Source organism: Polyodon spathula, chromosome 27, assembly GCF_017654505.1.
Source record: "Polyodon spathula isolate WHYD16114869_AA chromosome 27, ASM1765450v1, whole genome shotgun sequence".
Lineage (NCBI taxonomy): Eukaryota > Metazoa > Chordata > Actinopteri > Acipenseriformes > Polyodontidae > Polyodon > Polyodon spathula.
Window position 1 is genome coordinate 99,066 of NC_054560.1, and position 19,823 is coordinate 118,888.

Below are 19,823 nucleotides of genomic sequence, written 5' to 3' on the forward strand. Positions count from 1 at the left end.
GGTTTGTGGGTGCTGAGTGCTGTGCAGATGTTGCGAGGGATGAGACCAGGTCTCAGTGGAGTCTTTCAGCAGAGAGACACAGTGGTGCACCCGACACACTCAGCACACGATGATTCTGTGCTGTTAATAACACACAGGTTGTTCAGCTGCATGTGTCTTCTGAGATGCAAACGTCCAGTTTTAATAACCTGCCCAAGTGTACTAATTTGGTCAATTGCTTTGTAGCCAGCATTGTTGGCGTGGAATTACTTGCGACTATATTTACCCTTCGTTGCAGCACTAGCGCTCCGAGTGGTCTGTGGTTAAGAAAGGTTAGTGACAAAACCCCATCCCTTTCAGAAAGACGATATCATGTTTCTTAGATGTTTTTTTTTTAAGTACATTTTGTACAGCCTTTAATGCATCCATTGCATGCACTGTAGTGTACACAGGCTTGCCATCTTCACTGATCTGGGTGACATCCAGGGCTTTTATATGTATTTCTTTAACACCAAGTGTGCAGAATCTACAGTAACTTACACAAGCCTCCAAGATGTATTGAGACAGATGAATATATGCTGTATGGCTGGGCTTGTATTGCCTCAATTCCATGGATTACTGAATATCTGACAATGCCAGTCACGTGCTGCTCCAGTATTGTGCATGTATAGTGGCTCAAATGGATAATTTCATGTACGTTTGCTGGACAGCGCTTTGTAAGTTAATTCTTCTGTGCATTAAAACAAGATTTCTACGCTTTGTCTGGAGTGTAATTCCAGGAACAATATTGAAACCCTGTCTTTTGCACCATGCAGAGTGTGAGACAATGCCTACAGTAACATCACCTCCAGTGTGTTAGAGTTCCATATATAAACAATGACCTCAGTGTCTCTGCTCTGAGATCACACTACTCCACACAGTAGCACCAGAACTGCAAGGGATGCGCAGTGAGGACTGGATTAGAGCTCCATGCTTGATCTCAGATAAACACCTTCGGCAGGGAAGATGATGCGCTGCAGCGATAATGTGATTCGTCACCATCGGCTGCTGAGGAAACAAAGGGTGCTGTCTGTTTTAAAGACGCAGTGCTCCTTTTTTAGTCCGTTCTATTGTGAATCTGCAATTTGTCTGCATCGAAATAGTCAAACTGTTTTAGAGTCTTTTGATTTGGATGTGATCAAATGCAGCAGTGATAAGCAGCCTTTTTTAATGCAGTTTAATGCATTTGTCTTGTGACGCACTCCATTTCCAAGCAACGTAAATTGCATTAAAGGGATACTTAATATCATCTACATCAGGGTTTTGCTGTGCACTGAAGCCCAGTGGTAAAGCATTGCACACTGAAGCCTATGCAACGCTACTTTGCTCCCCTGCCTCTCTTCCCCACAGTCTGCCTTTTCAAAAGCAGTCTTTGCTGTAATAGTTAGTAAGCATGGCAAACAAAAATCCAAGCAGAAACAGGGAATCAAACATCATGTGATATTAAACAGGCATGAATTATATATTAGAAATGTAACATACACACAGTACAATTAAGTACTGCCCAAGAGTAATATCCTGTGGATAATGCATGTTGTAAATACACCCTTCGATTGCTTTAGCTGTGGAGTGGGCAAAGCTGTTGAACTCCACCCCTGCCTGGACAGCGCATTACTGGGCATTGATGTCTATAGGATTGATAAAAAGGGACTGTGAGTTCCTGATAGGAAGAAGAGAGTTCTTTTGAGTTTTTGTGATTCTTTGTGGCTGCTGATGTTTGCTGCTGTTGCTTGCAGTCACAAAGGCAGAGTCTTCTGAAAAGGCTACCTGCCTTGTTCTGAAAGCTAGAGCTTCTCGTTTTCTTTCTGAAGTTCAAAGCTTCCCTGCTGGTGAGAGAGACGCAGAGTACTGACAGATTGGAAAGTCCAGGGGTCTCTTTGCAAGCAGCCTCTTGCTGATTCCAGACACGTCTCACCAGCACATTAATCACATTACACTTACTGCTCACAGGAAGGCTAACAGATGCTTTCAGGTCCTTACCTCATATTCAGACTAGCAGTAATATCACAGGCTGGAAAGTGCAGAGTCCTCGAGTGTTGTCTTCCAGTACTGAGCAAAGTACAGGAGACCGTTTAAACAACTCTGATTGCAGGCAGGCCCCAGACTGCACAGATCACAGAAGCAGCTGAGAGAGAGACCTTTCCTGGGTTTGATTTCATTTACAGCTTTTAATACCCCAGGCAAGTGGACGAACTGGAACCTAATGCTGAAATCAAGTGTGTGGTTGTAGTTTATTTTATTTCTCTGGAAGAACACAGCAGCGATGCAGCTCATTCTGTGCCTGAACAGTTCATCCTCCTTCTGCCTGGGGATTGTAATCTGCCGGCACAGGGAGTGAATTCTCTCCAGTTAACCCTTTAGCTGAGGCTTCCAGTCACACACACACACACACACAATCAATCGGTCATTCTTGGGATCCTGGGTCTGTACTAGTCTTCTCTGTTTTTACGACATTGTTTAGTTTGGTGTGTATGGAGACCCATAGAATTGCAGTCTGCCCCCAGATGCTACATATTGTAATCTTGTGACCAATGTTCCTCAACTCTAGGTGAACTCCGACGAGCAGCGCCTTTGGGTCTTTTATATTTGTTTAATTGAACCTGCCATCTGTTCCAGCCATGTCTAATTAATGTTCGTTTGAAATCCTCTTGTAGTGGAGGGTGCTGTCGGATAAGATGGTAAAGGAAGTTGAATTGCGTTTTCACCTCCTATAGCAGCTTTGTACTTTTTGAGATTAATCCAAATGATTTAATTAAGGGGGTGGAATACTTAATGTGATTAAACAGTATAGAGCTGACAGGGCCTGTCTGTCTGACTGACTAGCTGATGAGAGGATTGCTGGACTGTAGCTGGCAATGCCTGGCTGATGAGAGGATTGCTGGACTGTAGCTGGCAATGCCTGGCTGCTGAGAGGATTGGACTGTAATGCCTGGCTGCTGAGAGGATTGCTGGACTGTAGCTGGCAATGCCTGGCTGCTGCTGACTGTAGCTGGCAATGCCTGGCTGCTGAGAGGATTGCTGGACTGTAGCTGGCAATGCCTGGCTGCTGAGAGGATTGCTGGACTGTAGCTGGCAATGCCTGGCTGCTGAGAGGATTGCTGGACTGTAGCTGGCAATGCCTGGCTGCTGAGAGGATTGCTGGACTGTAGCTGGCAATGCCTGGCTGCTGAGAGGATTGCTGGACTGTAGCTGGCAATGCCTGGCTGCTGAGAGGATTGCTGGACTGTAGCTGGCAATGCCTGGCTGCTGAGAGGATTGCTGGACTGTAGCTGGCAATGCCTGGCTGCCTGCCCGGCTGCCTGTTGGATCCTGCTATAAAAGATTGGCTGCAATCTGCTTGCAGAGTGGATATTTAAAGCACCGGCCCTGCCTACTGCATTCACAGCTGGGGGGCGGGTGGGCAGGCGGGTGCAGAATTCTGCATTCCCAGCAGCGAGGCTCTGACGCTAAACTTGGATGGGTAGTTCATTAATGCGTAGTTCTCATGCCGTTTGCCTTTGGAAGCCTGGGTCTGAGACCTTCGGAAAAGACATTTGTCTGCTTCAACCACTTTGTGACCCCATTAATTATATAGGTGTGTTTGTACCTGTGATTACTACTTTGTAGTGTCATTAATAATTGCAGTTATGGCAGCATAATTGAAACTAATTGTAATTGAACACAATATCATTGTAATTGAGTCCAGGTCTGGCTGGTAGTATTTTACATATAAACACAACGTTTGTGAATATGTGGAAGTCTTTCTGCCCATCAGTGCGAGTCTGGTTCCCAGTAGCTTGTAGATCTCAAAACTTTGTCAAGTCGGGTCTTGCAGGATCCTGATGGTGCAGCATCAGCAGCGTGTCTTGGCAGCACTCTTCATGTAGAGAAGTGTCTCCTACCCTCTGTCCGAAGCCCGTCTCAATTTACTGGAATTGCTGGTTTCTGTGCGAAGTGTAAAGTATTGGTTCAATGCGTAGATCTCTCTGTCTCTAACGCCCCCGTCTCTCTCTCTCTCCTCCTCCCAGGGATCCGCTCGTGGGACGTGGAGCTGACCGCCTGCAACCTGGATGAGCAGCTCAAGCTCTTCGTGTCACGCCACTCCGCCTCCTTCTCCGAGGAGGTCAAAGGTAAAACATCTGTCATCTGCCCAGGTCCAAGACATTTCACATGCAAGTGGAATTGTGCGTTGCAATTTTTCAATATAAACATTACGCATTACATTGGGGTATAATCCGATAAAACTGATTTTTATGCAAATTCATCCATTTTCAGTATCAATTGTGAGGACCCTGGTTGTGTGCGCTCCGTTTTTGTTTTGGAAGCTGAATATTTTGTATGTGTTTGTTTTTTCTGCGCAGTCTCTCCATAGCCAGTGTCGTCTTTGATTGAATTGTTGCTGTTTCAGTGTTTTCATCTTTAACATCCTTGGAAAGCAAAGGGTATAAAGAAATAATGCTTTAAAAAGACACCTGGGTTTTGACTAAACCACGCAGTGTTGTTTCCATCTGGTAGCATACAGGCTTTTTAAGATATGCAAAGTATTTTGGTTCATCTTGCTTTGTTGGGTTGTCAAATCCATGAGAAACTGGAGTTGGTGGAGCAGGGCTAGCACAAGCTGACCTATTTTAAGAGAAAACATGCCGGCTGGAGATACCAAAGAGATTTCAATTCATTTAAACGTTGATGGATCGGCATACCTATAACCTTTTTTTTTTTTTTTAATGAAAAATGTAATAGGTGGGGAATCCCTTTGCCTTTAGCAGTAAACCCATTTGTAATTAACAGATTTTCTTTTAAAAAGCCTGTTAAGATATATTTTTATTACAGAGCTCTTGTACTGACTGCGCACACAACATTCAAATATTAAGAGAGCTTCATGTCATGGCATTTATACAGATGTTATCAGGCCCCCAGGGGAACTGAAGATGGCAGATAACATTTGTTCAGTGGACTCCCAAATTATCATATTCCTCTGAATTTAAGACGCAGCCCAAATTTACCAGCCTCAATTTGAGTAAAAAATAAAACATCAAATAAATCTGCTTTTACAAAGATACCACCTTAATTATGCTGTTGTAGCGTACAAAACTGACACGAAACAGTGATGTAGATATATTGTGCTGCGCACTGTATAACACTTCAGACGATGTCTCTGTCGTACACACCCCCCTCACTCACTCATGGCATCACACATCCTGGCATCAGCAAGCATGACTCGGCACTCCACACCATCAGGCGACATGTAACCCAGCAACCACGACAGCACTGAACATTGCTTGACATGTCGAAAAATCCAGGGGTCTGATCAGCATTTCCGATCTGTCCAAGCTGGTGGTGTGTGTTAGAAATGCTGAAATTGGAAACGTTTCTCTTGGTATTCCTCAGGAAGCTTGGTTTGTCTTTTCTCAGCGGTGTCACGTTGCTGTTTGTGTACTCGGGTAGTCACGTCTTTTATTGGCGATTTTAACAGACGCATCACTATTGACTCGAATTTAAGATGCAGGCTATTTTTGAGAAGCAAAAAATGGTTATAAAAAAGGTGTCTTAAATTCGAGGGAATACGGTATGCAACAAAGGTGTGTGTGTGTGTGTTTACACAAAATTTGCAAGGTTACTTTTGCAAAGTGATTTTAATCATGTGATGTTCTGAAAGGTATAGTCCTGTTTTTGGCATTTCGTGTGATGGTCTGAAAGGTGTATAGTCCTGTTTTTGGCGTTTCGATGTAAACATGTCACTTTGATAGTGCTGGCTGACTTGAGGCTCCCTCAGGACTGGAGCACATGGAGGAAAAAATAAGAACCGAGCAGAGCGACCGAGTAAACAAGCAGCTGGGACTCGTTAGCCAGCTCCTGTCCCTGGGCTGCAGACTGCAGTATAGCCGAGAGAGACGCAGGCACAAACATGCACTCTATTATACATTCAGTCCGATGTGTCTCTAAGTTTAGAGGTTGGGTCTAATTTGGATTACTTCATTGCGTTAAACCCATTACAAATCCATTTTGCAAATAATGCCTTGCTTCAGGTTGTGCAGGTAGTCTGTTATATTTTTGAGAGACCCCTGGACTTTCGGACTTTCCAAACATGTGATGCCACTGGCATTGGTCCAGCACTATGTAATATTTAAAAACAGTGATGGTATTTAAATTGATTTTTATGTGATTACAGCTTCAAAGTTCTTGGTGTCCAAAACAAGTTCTTCCCAAACGGAGGGTTTAACACAATGTCCCGTTTCAGACTGAGCTGGAAAGGAGTTTTCCTAAAAGTCACACCAAGGTGCACTCGCAGATCATCATCCCACGTCTAAAGGCTTTAGGTTCCAGGTTACTTTTTGTATTCAAAATGGATGCATGTGCATGCAAACTGGCTTGAAATGAATGCATTTAATACACGTCTGGGATGTGTAGTCAGATTTGCACTGGAGAATTGGCTGAGCAAATTTAGCAGTATTTCTGGCCGTGTCATGTTACTCAACATTGATTTTATTTTTTTGTCGTGTTGGGTGTCAGGTTTAATGGAGAGTTGTATTGAGTTGCTGCAGTCTGGTGTGCTGTAGCACTTTACCCCAGGGACGCTGCATTAACATGGCAGAGAGGCTATGATGAAAGAACTGAACAAAGTGTCCAAACTCCTCAGAAGGCAGTCTCATGCTCTCAACAACAGGGATGGAATTAAGACTCCTGTTGCATTGCAGTTTTACCCATTCCAGGTGTTACTGCAAGCTTGATTAGCCACAGTGTGTATGTACAGTAAAAAGCTGAAAGTAAAACCAGGAATGGATCAAACTGCTATGCAATGGGAGTCTGATTTCCACCCCTGAACAGTATTCTGAAAATGCTCCTAGTTCTTGAGCTCTGTCCACTTTGCCAGACCACACACTGTCCCTCGGCTGAGGTAAGGAGAGTCAGAAAAGCAGGGAATAGTTTACTGGTTACTGGCGAGGTTGTTGTAGCAACTAAAACACTGGTTTCATTCAGAAAATCCTTAGACGATGCCCCTGGGCTAACAGTGTGATAGCAGGTGATAAGTCTTGTTGTTCCTACTGTTAATGGGCACTGTGTTCATAGTGGGTAATCCTCACAAGCCGATGTATGGACACTATGAATGTACCCGTGGCGATATCATTAGTACAGTACTGATCTGACATCTTCTATTTGTTATAGAAACTGCTTCCAGTCCAATTGTGATAGAACAATGCTTGTAATGTGTTATTTATATTTAAACCATGTACCCTAACAAATTGCAATTTGCACTTTTGTACAGCACAGAGCTGCGTTTTATTTATTTTGGATTTTGATGCATTTTATGTGTGAAATGTTATTGCAGCCAGCTTTGTTTTGACCCCATCTCCTGCTGCAGGTTGTCGGTTTGGCATTGTGAGATACCCAGGGGCGGCGCCTCGCTTGGGCCGGAGGGGCCTGGGCCCACCCATTTCGCTCATGGGCCCACCCAGTTATGGAGCGATTGACAATTAAAAACATTTCATTCCAAACCGTATCAGACAGTAATCCTCTGCGGTGAGTCTAACTCATCCTCGTGGTTCAAAAAATAGATCCGTCCCACCCACCCCACTACCGTTGTCATGGTTATGAAAAAAACATTGGTGATTGGACGGCTGAGATATGAGATCTTGCGTCTTCGATATTAGAGTATTGAAATTAAGAGCGTCGACAGCAAACATACAGGAACTTTTCTTTCATTGCAAGAAAACACAAGCAACCAGCTTGTGCAGCTGCTGTTTAGTTATTTATACTGTTTAAATGGGTAATTGTATGTAAAAATAATGTCATATTTTGTAACAATTGTAAGTCGCTCTGGATAAGGGCGTCTGCTAAGAAATATAATACAGAACGTTTAGCCAACTTTACGTAAACCGGAGCTAAATCTGTGTCTTATGCATTAGCTATGTCCGACACATTGTATAAAAAGAAAACAAACCTTCATTTAATTTTATCAATTTGAATTCAGTTGACTGATGCAGCTGAGATGTGTGTTCTGCTCAACTCATGCCTCCTATTCCTGTTTTGTTTTTGTTCCCATATAACTGACACTTTTCTAAAGCTCAAAGGGAAGTATTGACATTCGCTTTGTCACTGTACGAGAGCTTTTTAAATTGAAGCTCACTTTGGGAAGTCGAATACACGTTTGAGAGCTTTTTCTTTGTGTGGTAGTGACTTGTAGCTTGCTAACGTTAAGGAATTTGTGCTGCTGTGCCTGTTGGTGGTAAATCGGATGTCCAACTGTCAAAATGTTGCTGTGCGGTTTACTTTCCTGCAAGGAAGTTAATGATTGACAACCTGCCACAATAAAATGGATTGTTACGCAGTCCGCAAAAAGCTGTCTGGAAGAACAGATCTTTAAATGAAATCTTAATTCGTACCCGGAATAAAACAGCAGTCCTGGGATGGAACTGGTGTTTTTACAACTGTCTCTGGGTTTCGGGATATCCGAGTAGAGTTTTCTGGTTCAGCAGTAGCCTTGGGTTCCAGCTTTTTTATAAGGGAATATTTTTAGAAAGGGCCTTTTCTTCAGGCGCAATAGAAATAGCCTGCAATGTTTTGCTTCTGACTGCCTGTAACAACTGAGCCTTTCTTTAGGTCCCTGTTCAGCTGCGTTGACAGAGGCTGTAAAAGAATGAAAACAGTCTGGAGTGGATTGTGTGCCGACGCCGTCTGTCTGCTGACGCCCACAATGGGGACTCTGTTGAATTGGCAGGGCTGCAGTCCTTGGCAGGAGTGAACCCAGATAGTCAACTGCTAATATTGGTTTATTATTTGAAGATATTTATGCAAAGTTGGACTCCTTTTGAGTGAACACAGCACTTTGAACCAAAAGAGAATCGTGCACCTGTCTACCGCTTGATGCCTTGGCTGTAACCGCCTGCCTCTTAGTCCCTCTGAACTCATTTCTAAGCCACACTGCTTCCCTCCAAGTCTGTCAGCTTTTACCCAGAGGCTAACCCAGTCCTTAAGTTCAAACCCTCACTGCCTGCTAACCACTAGGTCACACTGCCTCCCGCTTGTAGCCTTGTCCGGAGAGTTGACACGGCCCGTGCCGCACCATCTCTCCCTTCATTAATGTCCCTCAGCTCTGGCCGCAAAGCCCCTCTCTGTTCCTGGTGGTCCAGCTGCTGTCGGCACATCCCAGGCTTCCTCTGCCTGGATTAACCCTTGTGTGGAGAGGATTGCTCCTGCAGGGCTGTCTGAGCTACTGCTGCTTGTGCTGGCTGGGCTCTCCTGGAATGTGACAGTAGTCTCTTTGGAAGCCCGATAGTCCGTGCTGTGCCTCTGGCATCCCCGCAGCAGTGGATGAAATGTGTCGCGGGGGGGCTCGAGCCTGGATTCAGCCGCTTCCCAAGTGGGAGCAAGGGGGCTCGGGTTTCTCTGGACCTGCTGGAAATCTCGCAGTCCAAATGGCCCAGCTGTCTCTGGCTCGGCCACTCCTCATGCTTCTTAGTCTCAGGTCGCTGTTAAAGTGACAGCAGCCTATTTTCTCATGTCATGAGTTTGGGTTTTATTATTGGTTCACCCCAAAGGATAACCTTCTTTTAAAGTCTTATCAGTAGTCCTGAGGTTACTGCAGTCTTGAAGTGCTAGGACAAGAGGCACACACAAGATTGACAATCAACTCCCCAGCTGCTCAAAATCTGCACAGCAACACTTTTATTTTACTGGAGTCGTCTGTCCTTCCATGACACATTTCACGTGTTCGAGATTGCATTCATATCTAATGAACGAATTATCCAATTGTATGAAACTAGGTGAGGACCTTATGAAGGTCAAGCTATTGAGTTTATCAGAATCTGTAATCCTATTGAGTCTGTCTAGATACCGGATGTGCATTTTGTTTTGGTACAGTGGATGTGGGTCATGGTGTTTTACTTTTTTTATCATACAGATAGCTGTAATTTTTGTTTACAGCATGGAGGGAGATTTATGTCACCGATATACAATTGTATATGAAATAACAATAAAACATTGTGGGAGATCTGGACTGGAAACCGTTGCTTGACACACTGTCCTTAAAGGGATGGTTGTGCCAGTACCAGTGTTCTCCTGGACTGAAGAGCAGGATTACAGATCTAGGGCACTGTGTCACAATCCTGTTTAAAAGTATGGTGCTGCAAGGTGCTGCGGGCAGTGTGTCAGGAAGGTGTTGGAAGCCTGTGGCAGGAGGTGGGTAGCACACAGTGCAGTGCACAAGCTGGCTCCTGGACTAGGGACCTGTTTTGACGGTGTCCTGAAGAATCATTGGCTACAGCAGGAGAATCCGTCAGGGTTATTAAACAGAACTGTTATTTCTACTGGAGTCAGCCAGTTTGTGTAAAAGATTAAAAATGTCTGTGCTAATGGAGAGACACAGAGGAATGGGCAAGAAGAGAAAAGCGACCCTCTTATGAAATAGCTATGAAAGATAAACCATGTGACTTGTCTGTGCACTTTACTGTACCAAGTGTAGCTTTGCGTGCTGCACAGTTTATTCGCCAAAGCACGGATTACCGGAATTCAATGTATAATCTTACATTGCTTCCCCACCCATGTTTAATAGACGTGCTTATGAATGTGCAATTTCAACTGTGGATTGTTGGGAAAGGTTGGAGTTGTTATCCGAGGAATTCTATCAGATCAAAGGAATATCAAAATGATTTTTAGAGAGCTGCCCCCCATGTGAAATAGAGAGGTACCCAGAACAGACTGCTGGGGTTCAGGGGTATACAGTATCATACTTCCTATAGTATGTGAACCAATGGAAGCAATACCGTGTTACTGCACCACTCATACCAATGTATTGACAATGAGAAAATATACACAGAGTTCTCATTTAGCGTGCTGGTTTATTACAGCCTGTTACTAGAATACATGACTATGGATATTCCACTTGAATGCAATCAACATGCTGACAAAACATAGCAGCAAAGTAATCAGGCAAATACAACTCATTTCAATACAAGCACGGTAAATGAAGCTCCCTCAATAAAAACAAACTGACCTGCTCACGGAAGCAGCTTGCAGCTATCTATCTGCAGTGTCCCTTTCACTTGTTATTCGGCTGGTTTATTGCTTATTCCAGTTTCACAGTCGTTCAGGGACTCAACTAACATTTTATTGTCTTTCAGTACTTTTTTCATTAGGCTGTTAGTCAGTTTAGCATCATTATTACATTTATGAGGTCTACACAGAGTAATTTAACAAGCATGTGTGTGTGTGTGTGTGTGTGTGTGTGTGTGTGTATATATATATATATATATATATATATATATATATATATATATATATATATATATATATATATATATATATATATATATATATATATTTTTATTTCTCAAACTTCCAGCTCCATCTTTTCACTTGTTAGGATGCTTTTGTTTTAGAAAAGGTTTAGGTTAGGGTACGAATGTTTGCCTGCTGGTACTAACATCAGCACCTTTCATCAATTAACCCTGGTTTTATAAACATCTTGACACCCAGACTAAGTATGAAGCCGCAGCCAGAATCAACCAAGTCTTGCCATAACTTTTGAGTTATCATATAAATGCAGCAAAGCGAAGCTGCCAACTCTTTTTCATTCTACTTAAAAAATTCTGTTTTGGTTCGGTTTTATCTTTTGTCTGTCGTTCATGGCATCCCTAGTTGCAACTGTGTCACGGCAAACGGTTATTGACTGTCGTCTTCTGGCCCTAGATTTACAGCTTTGATGTCATATCAGAGTTTATTTTATGGTGAGCGTTAGCTGCTGTCTTGCTCTTGAAAATAAAGGTGACCTGGAAAAACAAGTCCTGCATGTGATCTGAGCATGGAGGTACAGTACATGCTGCAGGATGAGCAGAATCTAGTGTACAGAAATCCTGCCTAAGTGAACTTGAAACTTCTGTGACCTGTGTATTTTATATATATATATATATATATATATATATATAGATATAATATAATTGAAACGCAAATCTACAGATGTCAGAACAAAGTTACTTTCTGAAATGCTTTTTTTCCCCTCAGGATATGTATAGTAGTAACTTGGCAGCACGTGCTTCTTTCCTTTGCTGTCTTCCACAATGAAATCTGGTCATGGGTACATTCTTCTGGGGGTTTTTGTGTGCAGGCGGGACATTGCCCAGCAGCACTGCAGCACTGGGAAGTGTGTTTTTTTTTTTTTTTTTGTTTTGTTTTTTTTTAATGGGAAAAGAGTAAAGTCAACGTGAATTGATGAACCGTTTCCTCAGTTTTTCCGGTGTTTGTTAGCCATCCGCCAGTTTTCATTTCTTTTGTATCGGAGGTGTTTTATCGGTTAAAACCAAAAATCAGGATCCCTAAATACTATAAGCATTGCAGCTACGGGTAGCCACCTAATGCAAGTACTGTGATTTTAGCCTTTTTCTTTGAAAATGCCAGGGAAGAAAATAATTTCTGAAGTTTTGAATGTAAAATGTTTTTGAAAGACACATTGTCTAATATGTTTATATGGTATAACAAGTCTATACCTTTCTACCCTACAACTAAAGCTTTTTACTCGCGTCCAACTATACATATTAACTACCAGCTTAAAGACAATGCATGTTTTAGGTCTACTTATTTGATTTCAGGGCCTGTTATGGCAACCAGCTTAGTCAGCAGGCCTCGGGTCTACAGGGAAAGGAAGTTGCGTTGAGATGCGGAGGAAGTGGGGGGGGGTGTCCAGCTCTGTACTGCCTCTCCCTCTCCCAAGGCTGACTACGGTAAGGTTAACTGAAAATAAAATGGTTGCGGATTCAGAATCAAATCTTTGGGTGGAGCTTAACAAAAAATGCTTCAGTTTATGGAGATTACTTCCTGAACAGGTGGGTCAGGGTTTGTTTAGGAACCCGCTTATCCATCAGTCAGTTTAACACTGATAAAAGGAACACAGTGGGTGTTGCGCTTGACTGAACTGTATTGTGGTTTGTAGTTTCTGTGGCTACAGTGTGGAAAGTGGTTGGTTGGAGTATATCAGTGTTGGAGAAATAAGTAACCTACTGGTCTGCAGTGAGAAGGGTTATGGGCTTGAGTAAGATCTGCGGGCCGATTTTTAAAGAAATACAAAAAATATTAAAGAAAATGTTTCCCCAAATTGTGGAACTAAACCCCTCGTTCTTACCTTGTTTACTTTTGCAGATTCACAATTTCCTATACAACTGTGTCGCTCTTATTACTCCCCCCAAACACATAGCTTCAGGAAACTATAAAGTTCAAAGGTTCCTGATAGAAACGGTCAAGCCAGAGTATTGGATGTGTAAGCATGGAGCAGTGTGCTGCCTTTTTCTTTGTTAATTTGCTTTTCTTACCCCTTTGCCCTGGTGTTGGAAAACATGAAACAAGAATTGTGTAGCAGTTTGCTGTGCATGCGTACTCGCAAAAACTTTCCTTTTTTCTGAAAGGAGACTAATACCTGGGATAGCAGACTGTTTGGTTCAAATTGCATGTACTGCTAACAGTTGATGAGCCCTTGCGCCTACAAGCTTCTTGCCCAGCATTCACTGCAAGCTATAACAGCACGGTAGCTTAGGAGGGGCCAGGCTCTAAGACTTTTGGAATGCAAAGCATAAAGGTGCTGAAGGCTCCCAGAGACTGCTGTTGGACCCAAAGGTTCTCGGGGAGAATAAGAGATAATGCAACTGGACTCAAAGAATCCCAAGCAATAAGGAGAAATGTAAAGGACAAAGATGACAAAAACCAGATGTGTAGACCTTTTGGGGCACCAGGGGTCTGAAGAGGAACACATTCAGTTCAGAGGTCGCCACACCGGACTACACGCACACACTAAATGAAATACATATGGTACTTCCATACTTGCTCACCTTCCTGTAAGTAACATCACTTGGGAATCCTTCATTCCCAGTGTTTCCCTCTGCATCAGGAATCATTTATGTCTGGTACTGCGCTCCCTTTTAAATCCACCGTAACTGTGGAGAAGGCAGATGCAGTGTGCTTGCAGATTGGTGACCTCCTGTTGTGGCTCGGAGCAGACAACTTGGGTCATATGTTTGGGGATTAAAGGGTTAAATTTCTCTAGCACTTCCCCTGCAAGCAAAACAGTTGAGTTCACAGGGAAACCATTGAAACCCACTAATTTAAGGAGGCTCCGATAGCTAGCTAAATAATCAGCCTATGTGGGAATTCAAAGACTCGGGTCCACAACCTCTAAACCGCTAGACCACACTGCCCGCAGGTCTGTTGTCTTTAATCACTAGACTGCTTCCCTCCCTGTCCGTGAAGCCACACTGCATGCCTGCCTCTCCGTTCCTCTGCTTTAACCACTAGGCCACTCTAAATGACTGAGCTGCTTTGCTCCCTACCTTTCATCCTGGCCGAAGGACTATCTTCAAGCTCCTTGTCTTCCGCACCCAGTTTTGCAGCGGAATGTGTCGGTCACAGGGGTTTAAAAGGTACCTGTGTGGCACAGGGGTGTGCTGAAGGCATTGAAAATTGGTTCCAGAGGTGAAGGGGTTAATGTGATCTTGCGGTGCGCTAATTGCTTCTTGCTCCGCTCTGGAGTGTGATGTATCGCAGCAACACGCCGCCTCCTGGGTTTGTCAGGTAATCCAGTGCCGGAGCTGTCTGCTTCTACCAAACTGTGTGCAACTCCCTTCTCAGAGGGCTGTAATCCAGCAAGATGCTGCCGTTCTCATGCGCTGCGCACCCGTTAATGCTCTCTCAGTAAGCTCTTCGTCTTTGCCGAGAAGCGGAGAAGCCTGCGCACTGCTGTGATCAGAGGTTGGTTAAAGGTTTATTAAGTAATGCAGGATGCTGATTCTCTGTGTGATGAGAAGGGGATGAGATTTCCCCTTTGCTCTTTAATGCAAGCCCTGGATGCCGGATAGATTTCAGCTGCTGTAGTCCCAGGCAAAGGTTTACAAGTGTGTTTATCCTAAGGGCAGAGGTTTAAAACCTGGGTCTTGCTATAGTTCTCAGTATCACTTTAACATGAAGTAGGAGGTTAAGAAACCAAGTGAGGTGAAGTTCTGATTTGGCGTAATCTTCGGCAGTGTTGCAGGTTCTGTTTTGGTGTAATTTGGTGTATTGGAGGGGAGGGATTCCCAGCCCCTCTAGCTCGCTTGGGATCTGAAATCAGGCTATTCATTTTGTTTACAGCCTCACCCAAAGGGTAATTTTAGCTTGAGACTCTGTCATTCTGAGCTGAATGTGAATGCTGCTGCTACTGCTTTGTAAGCAAATTTCATATTCAAGCCGTGTTACTGTAAACATGACGCATTCGAACAGACTCATAAACAAGTAGAGCTGTATGCTGTGATGGAGTTGTCACAGGGTGGACAGATATTTTCCTTTTAACCAGCTGTAATGTTAACCTTGTAGCTTTGTATTACTGTAAGCTCAAAGCTTTCTCTCTCTCCTCTCTCTCTCTCTCTCTCTCTCTCTCTCTCTCTCTCTCTCTCTCTCTCTCTCTCTCTCTCTCTCTCTCTCTCTCTCCTGCTCTTGTTACTAAGGCGTGCTGCGTAGTCGTGCTGCGCTGGCTCGCTGTAAAGATTTCCTTACTGGATGGTGGGTACCTGACTCCTGTCTCTCTCTGCTGTTTCTCTGAAAGCTGTAGCGTTCCCTCTTTCTATGTACAGAATGATTTGTACTGCACCAAATATTTTGTGGGTTATTTACAGGAACGCTCTAAATCAATTTTGGTGAGGAAGCCGGCAGATATTCAAGCCTCGAGTCAGTATAAATTATAGATATGAAGTCGGATTCAGTGGTCAGATTTAGAATCGGTCACTTGATTGGAATGTTTTTGCAGAAGCTAGTGTTTGATTCATTGCTCGCTCTGTGCAGACCACAGTATTCATGCTGTGAGCAAAGCGCTGATCCGTTCCTTTGTCTCCCTTTCTTTTCCAGGACAGAGGACCCTCCACCACAGCGGGGACGTGCTTGAGACGCAGGTCGTCGTTAACCCTTCGGATGACTTTGTGTGCTCAGAGGTGAGGCCCTGTGTCCAAGGATTTCTAAATGCGCTTTACAGCGGAACAGCGTGAGCTCCCCCTGTGGAGCTGGGTTCTTCATTTAAAACTAAAGGGGAGCGGCATTCCTGGTAACTCTTGGCAGACAACATACATTGTTCTACAGATTATCCAGCCTGCACCTCTAAATGAAGAGAGCCATACAGTGGAGCTCAATAAGTGATAAGTGGCTAAAGAGCTGTCTATTGCACAACCCTGCTGTAGGTGAATATATAAGCCAGCTCTTTCCCTGCAGGTCCGGAGACTGATCTCTGATGTTTCACGACACAAACTGCTGGTTCTTGCGGGTCAGTGTGTGGAGGACACTGGGGACCTCGTGTTGCAGACCGGCTGCTTTTCATTCCAGGATTTCATTCAGATCTTTGCAGACAAAGAGGTCAGTATAATCCCATGCTTTTTTTTTATTTCCTTTTTTAAATTGTTGCCTATTTGCTTTGTTGCATGTGTGTGATTGCTTTTTAATATTGATACAGTGTAAGTATTGAATTGCGTAGGAAACAGAACAATGCAGGGCTGAAAATAAGACTCCCATTGCATAGCAGTTTGATCCATTACTGATTTACTTTGAGTTTAGTAAGGCACATCTGAGCTTTACCTGTACACTATGGCTAATCAAGTAGGAAAACATGGAAGGGGTGAAGCTGTCATTTCCATCTCTGCATTTGAAGCCATTTAAGTTGGCTGTATATCTTGAGAACATGTTCTGATCTGTAGTAACTGTCAATATACGTCATTGTCATCAACTTTTTCTGTTGGCTCGAATTTAGAATTTACTGCCGTGGTGTGGGTTCATGTTCCTGACCTGGTTTGGTTTCCTTCTCCCTCAGATTGGCGAGTTGCTGAGCTCAGCCGACCCCACACACAAAGCCAGTCTCACCTTGGCTTGTCCGGACTGTGGGGACTGGAATAACTCCGTGCTGGAGAAACACAACCTCCAAGACTTCATTGAGATCAAATCCAACCCCCCTGCCATCCTCCCTGAGATGGAGGGGCTGCAGGAGTTCACAGAATACCTCTCGGAGTCCCTCGAACCCCGCTCTCCCTTCGAGCTGTTGGAGCAGCCCAACACGGTTGGCTTCCTGAAGCTCTCCAAGCCATGCTGCTACATCTTCCCAGGCGGGAGGGGGGACTCTGCCTTTTTCGCAGTTAACGGATTCAACGTCCTGGTCAACGGGGGCTCCGATCCCAGGTCCTGCTTCTGGAAACTGGTGCGCCATTTAGACAGGATAGATGCCATACTACTGACCCACATTGGCATTGACAACCTGCCTGGGATCAACAGCTTGCTGCAGAGGAAGACTGCTGAGCTGGAGGAAGATCAGTCTGCAGGATCCCAGAGCAACGAGGACTGGCTGAAGAATCTGATCTCCCCTGAGCTGGGGGTGGTGTTTCTCAATGCCCCCGAGAGGCTCAAAACCATAGAGAGCAATCCAAAAGTGCTGAGGAGCAGCGATCAAGTGGCGCTGACCTTGCAGCACCTGGAGAGGTTGGGCATTCGTCCAGAACCTCTCTGTCGGACCAACGCTGCAGTGGTGGAGCCAGTCATCCTTTTCCAGAAGATGGGGGTGGGCCGCCTGGAGATGTATGTTCTCAATCCTGTTAAGGGCAGCAAGGAACTCGAAGCCTTGATGCAGAACTGGCCTGGGAACAGTTCCCCCAAAGACTCTGAGTGTCTGGCTTCCATCTGTGCTCTTTTGATCTGGCACCCCGCTAATCCTTTGGAGAAGATCATCCGTGTTCTCTTCCCCGGCTGCACACCTCAAGGCAAGATCTTGGAAGGCCTAGAAAAGATGAAGCACCTGGAATGTCTCAAGCACCCAGTGGTGAGCCAGAAAGATCTGGATGCCCCCAAATCCGACAAACAACCAAAGAGGACGGAGAGCAGAGAGAGTCTTAAGTCTGGTCCGAGAGATTCAAGATCTGGTAGTGGTACACTGAAGGATAAATTGGGTCAGAAGAAACCAGAGACAAAAGGTAAGGAAAAAATCAAAACTGCATCGAGCGACTTGCCAAAAGAGGGGGCAGCCGGGAAGGAAGGGGATGACAAACTAAAAGCTGACGTGAAGCCAAAGTCTACAAAGGAGAAACCAGCAGCCAAAAAGGATCCCTCAAAAGATGATAAAAAGGAGGTCAAGAAGAAGGAAGAGAAAGTCCCTGCTAAGAAAGAGGACAGTGGAGAGAAAAAGGAGGGGAAGAAAGAACTGGTGAAGAAGGACTCTGTCAGCACAAAACTGAAGAAAGACCTCAAGGTGGAACCCAAGAAGGAAGTCAAAAAGGATGTGAAAGCAGAGGAGAAAAAAGTGACCAAGCAGCCAGCCAAAGAGGTCAAGAAATCCATGGGTGTTGCAGCTGCCGCAGCAGACCCTAAGAAGCTACCGGGTAAAGCGGGTACACTGAAGAAGGATGGAGTTACAGGGAAAGCTACACCTCTGGCCAAAGGTGCAAAACCAAAGACCCTTAAGAAGGAGTCTGATCCCAAGAGCCACCCAGCAGCTGGCCATTCAGAAGGGGATGCAGAACGTTCCAAGATGTCCACTCCTGAGGACATGACCGCAGAGTTTGAGAAGCTCAAAGAGGAGAGCAAAGGGGAGCAGGGTGGAGATGCTGGAAATAAAGCCAAGGGAGAGTTGATGGATGAAGGGATCACCGGGGCAGAAAGCCAGCACGATTGGTCACCAGGGGACAATGAAACTAATCACCAAAACGAAGGAGAAACGGCAGGAGAGGAAGAGTTTGAAAGCCCAGAGAAGTTCCGCAATATGGAGGCCATCCCCAACCCCAACAAAAGCCTGGGACCCCCTTCTCCACTAGCAAAGACCCCAAAGAGTGACCGTAGTGTGAACTTCGACCTGACCCCTACAGAGTACATACTGCTAGAGGGAGGCCTGAAGGACGGGTTTCTAAAGAACGGCCAGGAGGACCCATGTGCCAGTTCAGATGAGAAGACCCTGGAGATGGTATCCCCTCCAGATTCGGGTCCTGCCAGCGCTGGTCATACCCCTTTCAACCAGTCCCCAGTAGAGGATGCCCTGGGCTCTGGAGAGGAAAGCAGTTTAGGAGGCAAGATCTCCAGCCTGGTCTTTGATGATGGGAAGCTTTTGAGTTCTTGCAGGAATTCTGAATCTGGCTGCCCCAGGTCTGGCATGGAAAACTCTTCTTCCTCCCAGTACAACCAGTCCAGCTTCCTATCTCTTAGTCCCTTCAGGGACATGATGCCTGATGTCTCCTCCACCATCACCACCTCCTCCTTTCCAGCCGAAGTGGGGTCCCCCCATTCCACGGAAGTGGATGAGTCTTTGTCGGTGTCGTTTGAGCAGGTACTGCCACCGGTGAGCGAGTCTCCCCAAGAGGAGATGAGCGACCGACCCTATGCTAATGGCCACTACTCTGTGGACCCAGAAGCAAAGGTAGGAATGACACTGCCTCTGAGGACGTCCCACAATATCCAGCCTCCTGGGGATGGTTTGGAGGGGCGCATCCCTCCACCTCATGGTGCCCTGCCTCTGTCCGAGCTCCCTCCTCATGACGTTGACCTCTGCCTGGTCTCCCCCTGCGAGTTCAAGCACTCCAAATCCCTTGAACACCAGCTCTCCCCTCCCCTGGTCAACCCCAGTCCTCGGGAGCTCTCGGACGATAGTGACCTTTCCCAGGAACTGGCCAAGCCTCTAACCGAGCGGCGGTCCTGCGGCAATCGCAAAGCGCCCCATGGCAGCGAGACACCGCCCTCTTCCGCCAGCGAGTCTCTACCCACCCAGTCCGACTCGGATGTGCCTCCCGGTACTGAAGACTGCCCCTCTATCACTGCAGGCGGGGGCTTAGATTCGGATGATGATTCAGAGAGCTTCCCTG

The 19,823-nt window shown here is 45.2% G+C and overlaps 2 protein-coding genes across 2 annotated transcripts in view; one reads left to right on the top strand and one right to left on the bottom strand.

Annotated features, from left to right (window-relative positions):
- The window catches only part of LOC121301148 (F-BAR domain only protein 1-like), an 18,334-nt gene extending 17,873 nt beyond the window's left edge, over positions 1-461 (bottom strand). Inside the window, exon 1 of the mRNA XM_041230285.1 lies at positions 438-461. Within this exon, the coding sequence (XP_041086219.1) occupies positions 438-461 (24 nt within the window). The remainder of the gene's footprint in view (positions 1-437) is intronic.
- Positions 462-788: 327 nt separating this feature from the next.
- Positions 789-19,823, top strand: part of LOC121301149 (microtubule-associated protein 1B-like) — a 31,243-nt gene continuing 12,208 nt past the window's right edge. The window contains exons 1-5 of the mRNA XM_041230286.1: positions 789-797; positions 3,953-4,127; positions 15,853-15,935; positions 16,210-16,350; positions 16,802-19,821. Of these exons, the coding sequence (XP_041086220.1) occupies positions 789-797; positions 3,953-4,127; positions 15,853-15,935; positions 16,210-16,350; positions 16,802-19,821 (3,428 nt within the window). The remainder of the gene's footprint in view (positions 798-3,952; positions 4,128-15,852; positions 15,936-16,209; positions 16,351-16,801; positions 19,822-19,823) is intronic.